General features: G+C 36.6%; 3 protein-coding genes across 7 annotated transcripts; 2 read left to right on the plus strand and 1 right to left on the minus strand.

The window, feature by feature from the left end:
• The first annotated feature begins 482 nt into the window (after positions 1-482).
• On the plus strand, positions 483-5,857 carry LOC121264806 (DEAD-box ATP-dependent RNA helicase 37-like). Its single transcript, XM_041168111.1, is given in 9 exon segments — positions 483-823; positions 1,372-1,807; positions 1,810-2,249; positions 2,347-2,430; positions 3,115-3,357; positions 3,802-3,969; positions 4,090-4,203; positions 5,286-5,748; positions 5,751-5,857. Coding segments are annotated over 8 exon segments (1,854 nt in total). The 5' UTR covers positions 483-823; positions 1,372-1,497; the 3' UTR covers positions 5,783-5,857.
• Positions 5,858-6,834: 977 nt separating this feature from the next.
• LOC121264807 (protein WHAT'S THIS FACTOR 9, mitochondrial) lies at positions 6,835-8,523 on the minus strand. Its single transcript, XM_041168112.1, has one exon. The coding sequence runs from the start codon at positions 8,389-8,391 to the stop codon at positions 7,033-7,035; it is 1,359 nt and encodes a 452-aa protein (XP_041024046.1). The 5' UTR covers positions 8,392-8,523; the 3' UTR covers positions 6,835-7,032.
• A 1,220-nt stretch (positions 8,524-9,743) lies between these two features.
• On the plus strand, positions 9,744-14,749 carry LOC121264524 (F-box protein At3g58530). 5 transcript variants are annotated; one of them, XR_005940513.1, is made up of 13 exons: positions 9,744-9,974; positions 10,082-10,141; positions 10,398-10,481; positions 10,695-10,825; positions 10,933-11,008; positions 11,552-11,622; positions 11,970-12,056; positions 12,148-12,220; positions 12,307-12,374; positions 12,482-12,550; positions 13,748-13,853; positions 13,949-14,065; positions 14,540-14,749. XR_005940513.1 is itself a non-coding variant. In XM_041167745.1 (12 exons), exons 1-12 carry the CDS (start codon positions 9,846-9,848, stop codon positions 14,012-14,014), a joined length of 1,020 nt encoding a protein of 339 aa, XP_041023679.1. In that variant the 5' UTR covers positions 9,744-9,845; the 3' UTR covers positions 14,015-14,364. The 5 variants fall into 5 exon arrangements, 2 of the variants coding, with proteins under 2 accessions (XP_041023679.1, XP_041023678.1); XR_005940512.1 differs by lacking the exon at positions 14,540-14,749 and adding an exon at positions 14,139-14,364; XR_005940511.1 differs by lacking the exon at positions 14,540-14,749 and adding an exon at positions 14,148-14,364.
• Positions 14,750-15,101: the final 352 nt, after the last annotated feature.

Raw genomic sequence — 15,101 nt, forward strand, 5'->3', positions numbered from 1 at the left:
CATGTAAAACAACGTCATTTTATCTAATATATATATATATATATTATATTATATTATATCGACCAATTTAGCAGTTTGAATCTAGTTCAAATCAGGATCAAATCAATCGACGTCAGTTTCATTAATTTCTTATCACTGACCAATCGGTTTTCTGTCGATTCTAGCTGGCGACTGTCAGTTGACTTCGACGACAAACGACTTCATTGGTTTCTATATGGCCCTAATATCAGTACTCATTTAATAATAAGAAAATACTACTATGTTGCCTGACTTTTTCTGCTTATTTTAACCGCTCACGTTTTAATTTTTTTTTTATTTAATGATTAAAGAAGTGATTTTTAGTATATTAATATATTTTTTTATTTTTTAAAAATATTTAAATATGTTGAAAAAAATATAAAAATAAAAAAAAAATAAAAAGAAAGATTTTTGCTACCGGGCGCTTTATTTTTCGTTTCTGAAAAAAACATTTGAACCCAAAAGAAAGAGAGAGAAAATGGAGAGGGATCCGAGGCTCGAGCCTCCGTGTTGTACGGAAATCATTAGATATATTTATTTATTTATTTATTTTGGCACGTAAAGAAAGAGCTCTGATCCGCGTTGAAAAGCGCAAGAAACCTGAAAAATCTCGTTGATCTTATTACGAAGCGAGTCATACCGATATTTTCGCCTCGTGTCCGATCCTGTTTGTCTTCCCGAACAAGCTAGGGTTTCAAAGTTTCATTTTTAGATCCAAATTGGCTAATCACAGCTCATTCTCTCTCGTTACGCCATTTCCATCTCCTCGCTCCTTTCTCACAATTTCCATGTGTCTCGGCGCCAGGTACAAAGCTTGTTTTTGTCGTTGTTGTTTTGTGTTTTTCGTTTTTGTTCCGTGAGCTGGTTGATGTCCTTGAATTTCTTTTCTTCATCAATATTCTGCTGCGTACTCGTTATTATTACGGGAAAATGCAATTTTGTCACTGTCTTTTGTTGAATCTGTGTGTTTGCTCGCAATTTATGCTTATCATGATGGCATATCTTGAGGTCTCTAATTTGATATGCATGCTTGTCTGATTGAGATTTCAAGCTCTCAGCACATCGTTCTCCTAATTTTTGACGATTCTTCTGTTTGGAACTAATTAGTTCTTAAATTTTTCTGACTCGTTCTGATTCTTCATCTTAAGAGTTTTCGTTTAATATTATTTTGTTGCCGTCGTTTTTTTATGATCCGCTTCGCTTTTTATTTGAGGTCTATGATCCCCTTTGCTGTGACAACTTATATAGGTATAAGTGTTTAGTTTTCTTTATTATTGTTTTATTTTGGGAGCTTTTGTTTGGTTTAATTGTACTTGATTAATCAATATATTGATCGATCTGAGTTATACGTAGGGCAAAGACATACAAGGAAAATTCGTTTAGGAGCCAAAGTTTTGCTTTTCACATTCTAGTGTAGTAGAGTTTTGGTTGTGGTCGCCCATTTATTGTAAGTAGGAAGGACCAATAAAGCTCGCAGTTATGACAACTTCATGGGCAGATTCTGTGGCTAACACTGCATGTGAGAATGTGGCAACTGGTTCTTCTAATAGCAATGGCTTAAAACGCCCTACCCGATCAACCTATGTTCTGCCACATCTTCGTAATAGGCAACCTCCTTCATCAGACCCCCCTGCTCAATTACAAACTTCTTCACCAGCCAATGATCGGGTTAACTACGGTGGAATCACAACCAAGTCACACTGGGGTGGAGGTTCTAGGCCCGACTTCGGGCGTACAGGACATAATGGTTCTATTGGTGGTCGAGGGGGTAGTGGATGGAATAGTAGAAGTGGGGGTGGGAACGAGGGAGAGAACGCGAGGTGAACCCTTTTGGTGATGATGAAAATTTAACGCAAGAATTTAGCGAGGAAGAAAATAAAGGTATTAACTTTGAGGCTTATGATGACATTCCTGTGGAGACGAGTGGGAACAATGTGCCCCCACCTGTGAATACTTTTGCAGAGATTGACTTGGGGGACGCATTGAATCAAAATATTTGGAGGTGCAAGTATGTGAAACCAACTCCCGTACAGCGTTATGCTATACCAATTTCTCTTGCAGGGCGGGATCTAATGGCTTGTGCTCAGACTGGATCAGGGAAGACTGCTGCCTTTTGCTTTCCGATTATCAGTGGAATCATGCGGGGCCAGTATGTTCAGAGACCTCGTGGAGCACGGATTGTGTACCCTCTTGCTCTAATTCTTTCACCTACAAGGGAGTTATCATGCCAGGTGGGATACCCATCTATATCATTCACTTGATGTGGATTCTCAGAGCTTTGCAGATTATCAATATGGGTATTATGTTTCTATTTTGATTGACTTGTAGATACACAATGAAGCAAAAAAGTTTTCCTATCAAACTGGTGTCAAGGTGGTCGTTGCCTATGGAGGAGCACCAATCAATCAACAGGTTTTCAATAGATTGACAATTTGTGGCTTGCTGATTCCCTGGCCTCTTTGTTTGCTTTTGTTGTACTTTTTTGTTTGTTATCTTGCTAAGTTATCAACAGCTTGACATCTATTCGTGAGAGGGCTGCTGATAATGTTGTGGATTTGCTGGTTTCTTCATTTTGTTTGACTATTTTTTTCTGAGTGACTTTGATTTTTTTTTTTTTCTTAGGACATATCCATGTGGAGAGATATTGATGGTTGTTGTCCTGGGGAGGATCTTGGCGGAAGTATACCCACTAGAGAGATTTTATGTTTTGATTGACTCAAAAGCAATAGATTTTCCGTTTCCTATATCTAGATATTGCTATATTTTGGATTTGACTGGTGCATGGTAGTTGTTCCTTGTGTAAAAGTATTATATTCTGTTTTGAGTTTGATGACATTTCCATTGATCATAGTTCCACCATCCTGAACTGTAAAATGGCTGTTCTATTTTATTTGATACGTCTCATGATATTTGGAGTTGTGGAGGTGGTTAAAATTTGTACTAGGTTTGATTGTTTCTCCCCAATTGTTCTTTTTTTTTTTTTTTTTTTGTTGGGGGGGGGGGTGGGAATTTGTACTACTTTCAAGATTGGTGATCCTTTTAGTGAATATTTACTGCCCACTTTTGTTATATAATAATGATGTGTTGTGTGGTCAGTTGCGAGAGCTTGAGAGAGGAGTTGATATCCTTGTGGCAACTCCAGGCCGATTGGTTGATTTGCTTGAGAGGGCTAGAGTCTCGTTGCAGATGATCAGATATTTGGCTCTTGATGAGGCAGATCGGATGCTGGATATGGGTTTTGAGCCCCAAATCCGAAAGATAGTGGAGCAAATGGACATGCCTCCACCAGGTGCGAGACAGACGATGCTGTTTAGTGCCACCTTTCCTAAAGAGATACAGGTAAGTCTTAGTTGCTGTGTTGTGTTTCAATTTGTTTATTAGTTAGTGTGTTGCAATGTACATTTTATGTTGTTCATTGAAGTGTTATGGTGGGTAGAAGAAGATAAGAAGTCACCTCGTGGGTCATGTATTGATGTTTGGCTTATAAAAAAAAATGTATCGATGCATGTATCTGTGTGTGTGGGAACTCAGCATATGTGACAGAGCACTTGAGTGGTTGGTATGTGATATTGTTTTATTTTGATATCCTAATGGAATAAAATTTGTGGGTGCTACTCACTAAATTTGTTACAATAGGCAGAGTCAATTCCTTCTATATAGTCACTTTGCATGCACTGTCAATGTCTTAAGATGCCAAGGCTAACAATAACAGTTTTTCTGAAAAGAGGCACCTCAAATTGCATCTATCTGATAGCGTTTTTGCAATTTTAATTTGATATGCAGAGGTTGGCATCTGATTTTCTTTCAAATTACATATTTTTGGCTGTTGGAAGGGTTGGTTCAAGTACTGATTTGATTGTCCAAAGAGTTGAATTTGTTCACGAGTCTGATAAGAGAAGCCATCTTATGGATCTTATTCATGCTCAGAAGGAAAATGGAGTTCAGGGCAAGGTAAGATGAAATATGCATCCTTCAATTTGGACTTGCCTATGAAGTTCCTTTTTGGCTTTATTTGATGGATTTATTTATATCTAGCATGAGATTCATAAATATTTGTCTTTATATTCGCAGCAAGCCTTAACATTAGTTTTTGTGGAGACAAAGAAGGGAGCTGATTCATTGGAGCATTGGTTGTGCCTTAATGGATTTCCTGCAACTACCATTCATGGTGATAGAACACAACAGGTGCATTGGTTTAATTATCATATGCACTAGCTGCATAATTGCGCAATGTGCAGGAATAACTAAACTAATTAGATGAAAAATAGTACATGCAAGTAAATTGAATACCTTGAGCTATTATACAAAAAAAAATGTCAATGATAACATCTTAATTTCAAGATTTTGGTTGTAACGCATTGATCTTTTTCTCCCGGTACTCATTTGTTTCTATGCTAGTCAGGGGAAACCTCACAAACTTTGCTAAAGTAAGACTAAGGGGGTGATTGGAGAATGAGATGAGATGAAAAATATGTGAATAATTGTGAAATGGTTTGAATTAAAATGTTTTAATGGGTCTTAGGAAAGGAGAGGGAAAAAGTTAGAATACAAATATTATAAAGTTAAAATATTGTTAGAATATAATTTTTCAATATAATTTTTGTTTTGGGATTTGAAAAAATGGAATTATTTTTTGTGTTTTGTTTGGAAGTTTGGGAAAGTTGTAATGATTAGGTAATGATTAAATGAAAAAGTTGATTTGAAATTGAAAAATGTTTATGTTTAGAGTGATATTTGGGAAGAAAATGAGATAAGAAATTTTGAGATGAGATGAAATCATCTCTATTTCCAAACTACTCCCAATTATTGAGTTATTACTGTAGACTCTTAACTTCTTAAATTTAATAATTTTATGAATCCAGTGGTTATATAATGAAAAAGACACGGGGGGAAAACATGTGTTTAGTCTAATTTAATTAGTTATTTTATTTACTATTAATAAGTTTAATTATATATCTTTTAATTTATATGTATTGGTGTGTGTGTGTATGTGTGTGTGTGTGTAATGAGTGGATGATATTGGCTAAACAAGAAAAAGGCAGGAGATGTATTATAGTTATCCTTTTTTAAGTGAGTTTCTGTCTGATATCCAGAATTATGGCTCGATTTGAAGTTACATTCTGATTTGGGAAAAGAAAGAGAAGTAATTCACCGGTTTTAATATGAAATATTCTTAATTGAAAGCTGTCTCAAGTTATTTTATGCTGACCTTATTGTCACGTGGTTAGCGTCGACCAAAAGCCTTATCGTACTTGGTTTTGTTGCAGGAGAGAGAACAAGCATTGAGATTGTTCAAAAGCGGAAAGACACCAATTTTAGTGGCAACAGATGTGGCAGCACGTGGTCTTGACATTCCTCACGTAGGGCATGTGGTCAACTTTGATCTTCCAAATGACATTGATGATTACGTTCACCGGATAGGACGTACAGGGCGAGCTGGAAAAACAGGATTGGCAACTGCTTTCTTTAACGAGAATAATTCATCGATGGCAAGGCCACTAGCTGATCTAATGCAAGAAGCAAATCAAGAAGTACCTGCTTGGCTTACACGTTATGCATCAAGGGCTTCTTATGGTGGGGGTGGTGGCAGAAATCGGCGGTCTGGGGGAGGCCGTTTTGGTGGCCGTGATTTTAGGAGGGACGGTTCATTTAATAGGGCCACAGATTACTATGGTGGAGCAAATAGTAGCGGTGGCTATGGGTTTTCTGGTGGTTATGGCGGGGGTGGGGGTATGGTGCAGGCGTGACCAGTGCTTGGGATTAGCGTCCTGCTGTATACTGAATTTGCTCGCCCTTGATTTCTCTCAGTATATATAAATATATATTTATATTTTTTTAACTGACCTCTCTCTCTCTCTCTCTCTCTCTCTATATATATATATATATATATATATATATATATTCCCGTGGGCACAATATAAGAAGCCTCCGTAGAGATGTGGGTTTAGTAATGAAGCATCATTATTGATAATGGGAGAGGTGTGGTGGAGGCTAAAATGGTAGGGAATCGCAACAAGAAAAAATGGGGACTTTTTCTCATTTTGGTCTTGACACCCATTTGTGTATAAACTACAATAATTCATCAAAGAGAGACGCCATCGGAAATGAGCTGCACCAGTATAAATTACGTCTTGTTGCCAATAAACATAATTGTGGACTATTGTCTTTGATTCTTGGATGGTGAATAAATTGATGACCTTCCGTGGAGATAAATTGTGGGTGATGCCTAGACTGGTGTGAACCTGTTTAGAGTGTGGCTTGAGAGTCTAGACAATGAGACTTTGAGGAATCTGATACCAATTTGCTTGATATGGTGCATCTAGAAGGAAATATGTCATTGAAGTTTTGCAGATAACAAGAAGGACCTGGAAAAACTCCAAGGCACTCCTTGTGTACCTTGATAATGCCAGTGTTTCTTTGTCCCGATGAAATTGAACTTATTCTAAACAAAAGATTGCTTCAGTCTCCGAAAACATAACAAAATTCACATATTCAACCTTTTGAACATCTTCATACACTTCATATAAACAGTGATACTAACCTGACAACAAGCAACAATAACCATCCTCTATTGAGATTGATACGGTCATCACTCACAGCATCTTAACATTCATAATACTCACTTATTTTGTTACATATATTGGCAGCATCTTTTAATGTATGCACGAAGCAAGCATTTGTTTTGCAAACCTTGTATATCTTTTTTGTTTTCTATTACCAACATTACGCAAACTTGTGGAACCAAAACAATTTGGCTCACGGTTTAGTGTAATTAGTAAGTGCAACCATAACATTCTTCGTGGTTGCAAAGGGGGATTTAAATGGCAACATAGAAAGAATTTTCCAGTGAGTCAGTAGGAGGATCAACAACAAACAACCATCGCACGGATCACAGAATCAACATCCCTAGTTATTTCCACACTCATTTAAGAAAAGGATCTAAATTGAGTACTTTCGAGTAGAATTCCATACCTTGAACCAATTATCATGTTTTCCAGCTTGCTTTTACTCATACTACTGTTCGTCAGACCCCTCATCCATCTCTGATACTTCATCCTCACAGCATTCCTCATCTGTCTCAATCTCTTCCACCTCAGAATCTTCTAGCCCCGTCTCATCTTCCATATTATTATCAAGCAAAATTTCTTGCTGGGGAATCAAATTCACGCCCTTACTGCGATAAAGGAGCCCTGTTCTCATAACCTGATAAAACTTCTCCCTCAGACGTGCAAGGGGATGTGGGTCCACGAGTTTTCCCCGGCGATACCCTTCTTTAAGAGCCACGGTCGTTGTTTTGCACTTCAACGACAGGTAGAATATCCCTGGATACCTTGTAAAGATTCGAGTAAACTTGTGCGGAAGATTCAGTTCCTCCCTCAAGCTTCTTAGGTAGTTCCTTTTGGTCTTTTTGTGAATAGTCAAGCTTAACATCTCATGCAAAACACCAACAACCCGTTTCTCCATAAGATCACTATTAGGATCGATCTTCCTAGAATCCTCATAAGGCGAAATGTATGGTAACTTCTGAAATTCCTCCATCCATGCCTTCACCTTCTTCTGTGCCCCGTATCCCCTTGGAAAAGTCATCGGGAATGCCAATACCGTTTGTCCCCTCTTGAATTGCCTATACTCATCACTCAATCTACTGCGCTCATTACTCCTTTCCAATGCGGACTCGGTGAATTCCTCACGCCATTCGGCAAGTCGCAAGCTTGCGAGACCGTTTATGGCCTTAACGAATTTAAAATGATCGGGGTACTTTGGAACTAGTATCTTCTCAAAAGTATCCGGCAAACCTAGATCCCATTTCAAAGGATACAACGATTGCAACGACACAGTCCTAGTTTTCATCATCATAAGCACTCTACAGAGCCTCTCCACGGTATCACTCTCACAGCTTTGGTGTATACTTTGTTCTTGCGAGTCTAGTAACAACGCAGTGTCTGTTAACTTAAAGCAAGGCAAGCTGGCGTAACGAGCATGAGGGAATTCGTGAAAGAGAGTGGGGTACCTGCGCAAGAAGCGGAGAACGGGGACGGTGAGGCCGAGATGCTTCTGCCAATCGGCGACAGACTTTTCAGTGAGGAAACCGGTTGGGGAGCGCTTGATAGCGTCCTTGAGGAGGCAGGCGGCCTTGAGATCAGTCTCGGTGTCGATGATGTGGTCCAGGCTTCGGTTCTTGACCCATTTAAGACGGACCTTGGTTATGCCTCTGCATTGTTGGTGCTGATGAAGCGAGCAAAGGTTGCGGGTCTCGGAGGTGTTCGTTTTCTGGAATTTTAGGATGGAGAAGAGAAAGTGTCTGATTTTGAAGGTCATCGTCTTTGCCGGGGAGTAGCTGTTTGAGAAAATGTCTGAAAAAAGGATATTCATCACCCCATTACGTCAAATCTAAAGGGGGATGTGAACGTATCTTTGTGAGCGAGACCGTTGTTAAATAAGGGCTTCTCCTGTCGACGTGTAACTACCTCCGTTTGATTGTTAGATTCAATCAATTCACTTTAGTTTAATTTTAAATTCAATCTAATATTCAAATGTCCAACTCTCAAAATATTAAATTTATTTTAATTTAAAATTTCTTTACACGTGAGACCCACAACTTTTTTCAGTTCAACACTTATTTACACACGTTACCCACAACTTTTTTATTTTTATTTTTCATAAATATATCTAAACTCATCTTAACATCTAAACACATTTAGGCTGCGTTTGGATACTGAGCTAAGTTTAGTTCTTTATGAATAGTAATGAGTTGAGTAGTGGAGGAAGTTATATAGAGCTTATCTAAACTGAGTTTAAAGTTTGTTTGGATGTTAAGATGAGTTTAATACTTTTTATGAGAAATTTAAAAAGGTTGTGGGTCCTACGTATAAATATGTGTTAAATTAAAAAAAGGTTATAAGTCTCGCGTGTAAGGAGGTTTTGAGTTGAAATGAGTTTAGTAATTTAAGAGTTAGGTATTTGGATGTTAGACTCAACTTAAAATTAGACTAAGTTTAGCTAAGTCTTGCAACCAAACGCAGCCTTAAACTCATCTTAGGTGGATCCCATAAAACTCACTCTACCATTTCAATTCACTACTATTCATAAAAAATTGAACTCAACTTAACATCCAAACGTGGCCTAAAGATGCAAAAAAATTAGAAATCAAAGGTGGTTTGATAGGACCTTCGAATTTGATATGAAATTCACACGAAATCAAAGGTTAAAACTTTGTATTATCTGATTCAGAAAAAGGATATACGACTCACTATATAAACTAAGATTATATATATTTTTGTTAATTTCATCTTAAACTTTAAAATCCTTTTTTTATTGCGTGTTTGTTTACTTTGCTTAATAATATTATTTAAAAAGTGACGATATTATTTCAATTAAATATGCAATGAGAAGATAGATATTATTTCAATCTAAATGTAAATGTTGATCTATAATAATAGACTGTCAAATAAATCATTTTGATAAATTTAGCTAATTTCTATCAAATATCGAGAGAGGAAGTATTGTTATAAAGTCAATCTAAGATAATCGATTGATTGATTAACTTAAAAAATTTATTGCCAGAACTAAATAGATCAATCTAGATCACCTCTTTTTAGGCTCATAAACTCCAATTATGATACCTAAATTCGCTAACTTGAATACTGTCGTCAACACATTAAAATATAAGAGTACTAAGAACAGAAACCCAAAGTCCATATATGCATTGAAGGGTATTACTATTGTCTTAATTTTAGGTGCTACTTTAATGAAATGAAAAACTATGCGGAAATGGCCGAAACGCGACTCGCTCTCAGCGAAATGGAAGCAGCAGAAGCAGAAGTCGTATGGAACAGAAAAACAGTTCCAAAGGTCCTCAAAATCGTGAGCACGAGACTGTTACAGAGAGATCTCGTCTCTCTCCTTCTCGTCAGCCCATGGCTTTACCGCTCTCTTGTCTCCTATCCCTCTATCTGGCTCGTAATTTTTCGTCTGCTCGTGTTTTTATTATTATTATTATTATTATTCTTTCTTTATAATGAAAATTATATCGGTTTGTGTGCTCTGGGTTTTCTTATTACAGAGTCTGGATTTTTCTGAAATGGGTAATGCTGGAAATCGGGTTGTAGCTGCTCTTTCACTGGTTAGAGTAAACTTCGATTGAAAAAATTCATTGCTTTTTTGTTTATTTTCAATGAATGATGGTCATTGTAGGGTTGAGTGGAATAATATAAGTACTTTGTTTGGCCATTTAAGGTGAGACTTTTAAAATATTTAATACCGGATGAAATTGCAATTGTACTCTTAAAGTTGCGTGCTTTGCCTTGCCGAGGTTAGTGCAATGGTTGTTGATGTTGACCATGCTTCCGTGGGTTGATATTATTATTTTATTTTTGTAGCCGAGATATTGTTATGTGAAGCACATAAAGCTTGAATTTGCGCAAGATATTGAAGACAAACATCTCGAACTCCTTAAAATCAAGGTAATATATTTCCATTTGTATCAATGTCGAAGAACTTGAAAGATTTTGGTATTATAGTGTGTTGGGCACCAAGAACCATATCATGTTCCTCATTACAAAGACCATGGTCTCTCGTCATTAATAAAACTTATCTTGCTTATCAGAAAATGATATGCTTTTAAATGGATGCTTTTCTATAACTTAAGATTCTATTTGATAATTTGCATTTAATAGTGTTTGGATTCTCTTCAAAATCTGGAGTGTCTGAATCTGAATGGCTGCCAAAAGATCTCCGATAAGGGAATTGAAGCTATAACCAATGCTTGTCCTACGCTAAAGGTCTTCTCTATCTATTGGAATGTGAGGTATTTAATATTCATTAGGTTTGCAAATTGAGAAAGTTTTCAAATCCTTTTTTTAAATTCAGACTTTTCTCATCACTGATAAACTTGAATTATTAACTCAACTCCAGGATAACAGATATGGGAATAAAGCATCTGGTGAAGAACTGCAAATATGTAACTGAGTTGAACTTAAGTGGCTGTAAGGTATTTGACTGCTAGGTTCCATCCTACTAACTGAATACCAAACGATATGCAGTTTACATACGTATGTGCATTCATATGTATTGTATATATACATTTATTTTATATCTCTGGAGACCACTCAGTCTTGATTTGTCTTATGGTCCTTATCAAAAGAAAAAAAAAAATGTTATTGTCAAGGTAACCAAGAAGTGTTATGAAATATCTATTACATTATACCCTTCCATCCTCAAGAATATTATATGTATGGAAGGGAAATCTTGCATATTTATAATTGGCAGTATGCGTGAGTGCATGCGTGCGTGTGTGAGAGAGAGAGAGAGAGAGGTTATTTTGACAATGCTATATGAGGAAATGCCATTATATTACTTAGTTATCATCATCACCATCATCAATGTTTTAACTTGCAAAACAAAATGTAAAACATGGCATGCCCATATTTTGAATGTTAAAGATTATATCTTGCATCCATTACTTAGCTTCTGAGTTCTACCATCTATCTTAAAGGATTTCCTTAATGCAGTACTTTTGATGTGGAAATTGCAGAATATTTCGGACAAAAGCTTGCAATTAGTTGCTGAGAATTACTCAAAATTAGAGTTGTTGAACCTGACTAGGTATGTAAATCAATCCATGTAGATTATATTGGGCGGTTGAGAACACATGTATGGGAAAAAAAAATTATCTGCTGTCATATGTTGTTGTGAAACTCACAACAATTATTTCTCAATGGTGTGTGGCTTCTAAGCTAGGATCCTGAAAAATGTAATTGGATGGCTCATTTTACTGGCATAGAAGCTGTTCAGGAGGGGTTATTATGGTTTGATAATTCCATTGTGTATGCAACTCTTCTTATTGAATCAGTTGCATTCTATATGGTCAATTGACTTGGTGAATTTCTTTCCATTAGTACAAAAACTTCACCCTCAAACTTGTGTCACATTTCATAATTTGGCATACCTAGGTGCACAAAGTTAACAGACCATGGATTGCAGCAGATACTGCTCAAATGCTCCTTTCTCCAGAGTCTAAACCTCTATGCCCTTTCTGGGTATGCAATTTACTCATTATATATTAAATTTAAAACTAGTTTTTGCTATGGTTTGACTTCTTGCATTGCTTTTTTCCCCCTTCCTTTGAAGCTTCACAGATTTAGCTTACAAGAGTATATCACTTCTGACCCAGCTTAAGTTCTTGGACCTCTGTGGTGCCCAGGTAAAATCTCAGGTTTTCTGAACGACCTTTTGCATATGGTTTACAAAACTGACAATTGGTAATAATTAGAAATATTTTATTTTCAGAATCTATCAGATGAGGGACTTGCCTGTGTAGCTAAATGCGTGAACCTTGTATGTCTTAATTTGACATGGTAACTAAATCTTCCAATCTGTCTAAGATATCTATGAGAAAAAGGATACAGGTTTTTTTTAGATTTTTATAAACCAAATATTGTATTTCTTTTTTTTTTCCTGATAGGTGTATCCGAGTCACTGATTTGGGAGTCATATGCATTGCACAGGGTTGCACTTCTCTTGAATTTCTTAGGTAATTTTTATTTTTTTATTTTTATCGATAAAGAAGAAATTTATTGATGAGAAAAGTAGGAGTAGTCCAAGTACACGGGACAACAAGAGCAACACCTATGCGCATTCTACAACAAGAGAATATTTAAAGAACTTCAATTTCTTATACTGTACAGTGCATTCTTGAATTTGAGCAACTGTGACCTCTTGTCACTTACTCATTTTTGCATGAGAAACTTAACCATGTTCTTGTCTCAAGAGGATGATGTTTGAATGTGTCTTTTACTTGTTAGCATGCTTTGACAACTTTCAAATCACTTATGGTTTCACAAGACTACTAAACTATTGGATCTGTTATATAACTTAGAGGTGATGCTATTTCTAAGCTGAGCTGAGCCTGAGAAGGTCATGTTGCATTTATGGCTCTGCAAATAAGCCAACCATCCTGAGCACCTCACACTGGGCTGAGATGGTTGTTTAATTCATTCAATAATCAAAGTGAGCCTGAGCCTGAGCCAAGTTGGGCATGGTCATGACTCATAAGCCTATGTATCTGCATTGGTATAAATTTTTGTTTTGTTTTCTCTCTCGCTGTTTTTTCAAATAACTCTTTTCCCAAATATATTTATTTTTATAAATAAAATATCGATTTTCACACATATGTACATAAATGTCATTATGTTATTTTTTTTTTTTATAAGTAATCGATATTATATTAATAGAGATAGGCAAAGCCCAAGTACACAAGATGGTACACAAGATGATATTATAAATGTCAATATAGTTATGGCTGGATAAGTTCATTCTATAGCCTTTTCTCTACCATGTGGATCTGTATGCCTGAAGTTCCAAACTCTTTCCGCCCCATCATGATCTCTCTCTTTTCTCTAACTTAACCATTGACTCAGATTAACTTAAACTTTCTTATCATATCTTTTCTGCAATAACAACTCGATAAGCATCAGGTTATCTAAAATTTCTTTGGCAAATCATTTGGGGTTCACTTGATGTTTCTTTATCTAGGGTTTAGTACCGGTTTGTCCCATAGAAGGTGTTGTTGATTAGGTAAGCTGAAACAAACTAAATGACAGGCCAAGAACGGGGTAACATGCAATGTTTCATGGTAAAGCATTATAAAGCTTATAAAGCCATTGGGCTGTCCTCAATTGTTTTTCTTGCGGTGGTTTCTATAACTGAATTCATAAAGAATCTTTTGCAGCTTGTTTGGAATAGTTGGAGTGACTGATAAGTGTCTGGAGGCCCTCTCAAGGTCCTGCTCAAACACAATTACAACCCTTGATGTGAATGGATGTATTGGCATTAAGGTAAATGACTCTTTCTAACTTTGTATTTTTGCTTTCATAAAAAAAAAGTCCTTTACTAGATGGGTGTTAATGATTGTATGTTTTTCCCCTCCTAGAGACGCAGTCGTGATGAATTGCTTCATTTGTTCCCCCATCTGAAGTGCTTCAAAGTGCACAGCTAATAGATGGCGGGAGGAAAGTGGAATTAACGGGACCATCTTCTTGCAACCAAGGTATTGTATCTGCTTAGCTACCGTATATAGATGGAGTCGTGATGAATTGCTTCATTTGTTCCCCCATCTGAAGTGCTTCCAGGTGCACGCCTAACATGTGGATTGTGGAGCGAGGAAAGTTGAAAATAACAGGACCATCTTTTTGCAAACAGGGTATTCTATATGCTTAGCTACCATATTCCTTGAATGGTAAACAGCACTATCGTAAAGGATAAGAACGATGTACCCATAAATGCTCTTTGCCTTGTGCTCTACTTGATCTTCATTTTATCTTGATGACGTTCACCCTTTTATGATTATTTTGACTTTGATTTCTTATGGTGACTTGATGTAAACGAAAAGTTAATTAAAATAGATTTTGAGAAAGGAATATATCGGTGTTGATCGTAAGTAATTTTTTAAAGACCCACTTATCAAAGACAAAATCGAAGCCCATATAATCTGATATCTTTTACTTATTTTGTTGTTTGACAGAAAATGGTAAAACTCCCGGCTGCGGGTTTCTGTACGGGTGGATTGCGAAAATTCTTATGATCTCTTATTGAGGCAACATGCCATCCTTGGAAATTGTTAACACCATTTTTGGCCCTTTGGGGCTGCTTTACACATGTCAATACCTGAAATATAGACTTTGGACTCTGGTGATATTTCCCTTCCAAGAATAATAGTAAATTTTGTTTTCTTCCTGCTTACAATATGTATTTAGTTTTAACAAATAAAATAAAAGTATACACACCAAATGGCATTTAAGCTCTTTTTCTCCAATTATATTTCCTTTCTTTTGGCATCTAACGGACCGATTTTACGCCCTTTTTTTTTGGTATTGCGATTGGCAGACCCAATCAAAATAATTAGACATTCGACTTCGCAACACAAGACTCGTCGCCCATGTTTTACTAACTAGTCTCCTACTTTTACTCTCTATCTTTCCCTATTTTTGGCATGTACGATATTATGCCCCTGTTCCTCTTTCTCAGCCAGCCAAAATGAAAGGGAAATGCAAGAAACCCAGGAGAAAATGACGACAGCAGGATGA

This window comes from Juglans microcarpa x Juglans regia, chromosome 5D, assembly GCF_004785595.1.
Source record: "Juglans microcarpa x Juglans regia isolate MS1-56 chromosome 5D, Jm3101_v1.0, whole genome shotgun sequence".
In the NCBI taxonomy this organism is placed as follows: Eukaryota; Viridiplantae; Streptophyta; class Magnoliopsida; order Fagales; family Juglandaceae; genus Juglans; species Juglans microcarpa x Juglans regia.

Excerpts from the sequence above, each read along its gene's own strand:
- LOC121264807 (XM_041168112.1), bottom strand. The coding sequence starts at position 8,391 with ATGAATATCCTTTTTTCAGACATTTTCTCAAACAGCTACTCCCCGGCA.
- LOC121264524 (XM_041167744.1), top strand. The coding sequence starts at position 9,772 with ATGAAAAACTATGCGGAAATGGCCGAAACGCGACTCGCTCTCAGCGAA. Across the intron at positions 11,009-11,551 it reads TGAACTTAAGTGGCTGTAAG|AATATTTCGGACAAAAGCTT; the intron begins GTATTTGACTGC and ends TGGAAATTGCAG. Across the intron at positions 12,551-13,747 it reads ACTTCTCTTGAATTTCTTAG|CTTGTTTGGAATAGTTGGAG; the intron begins GTAATTTTTATT and ends AATCTTTTGCAG.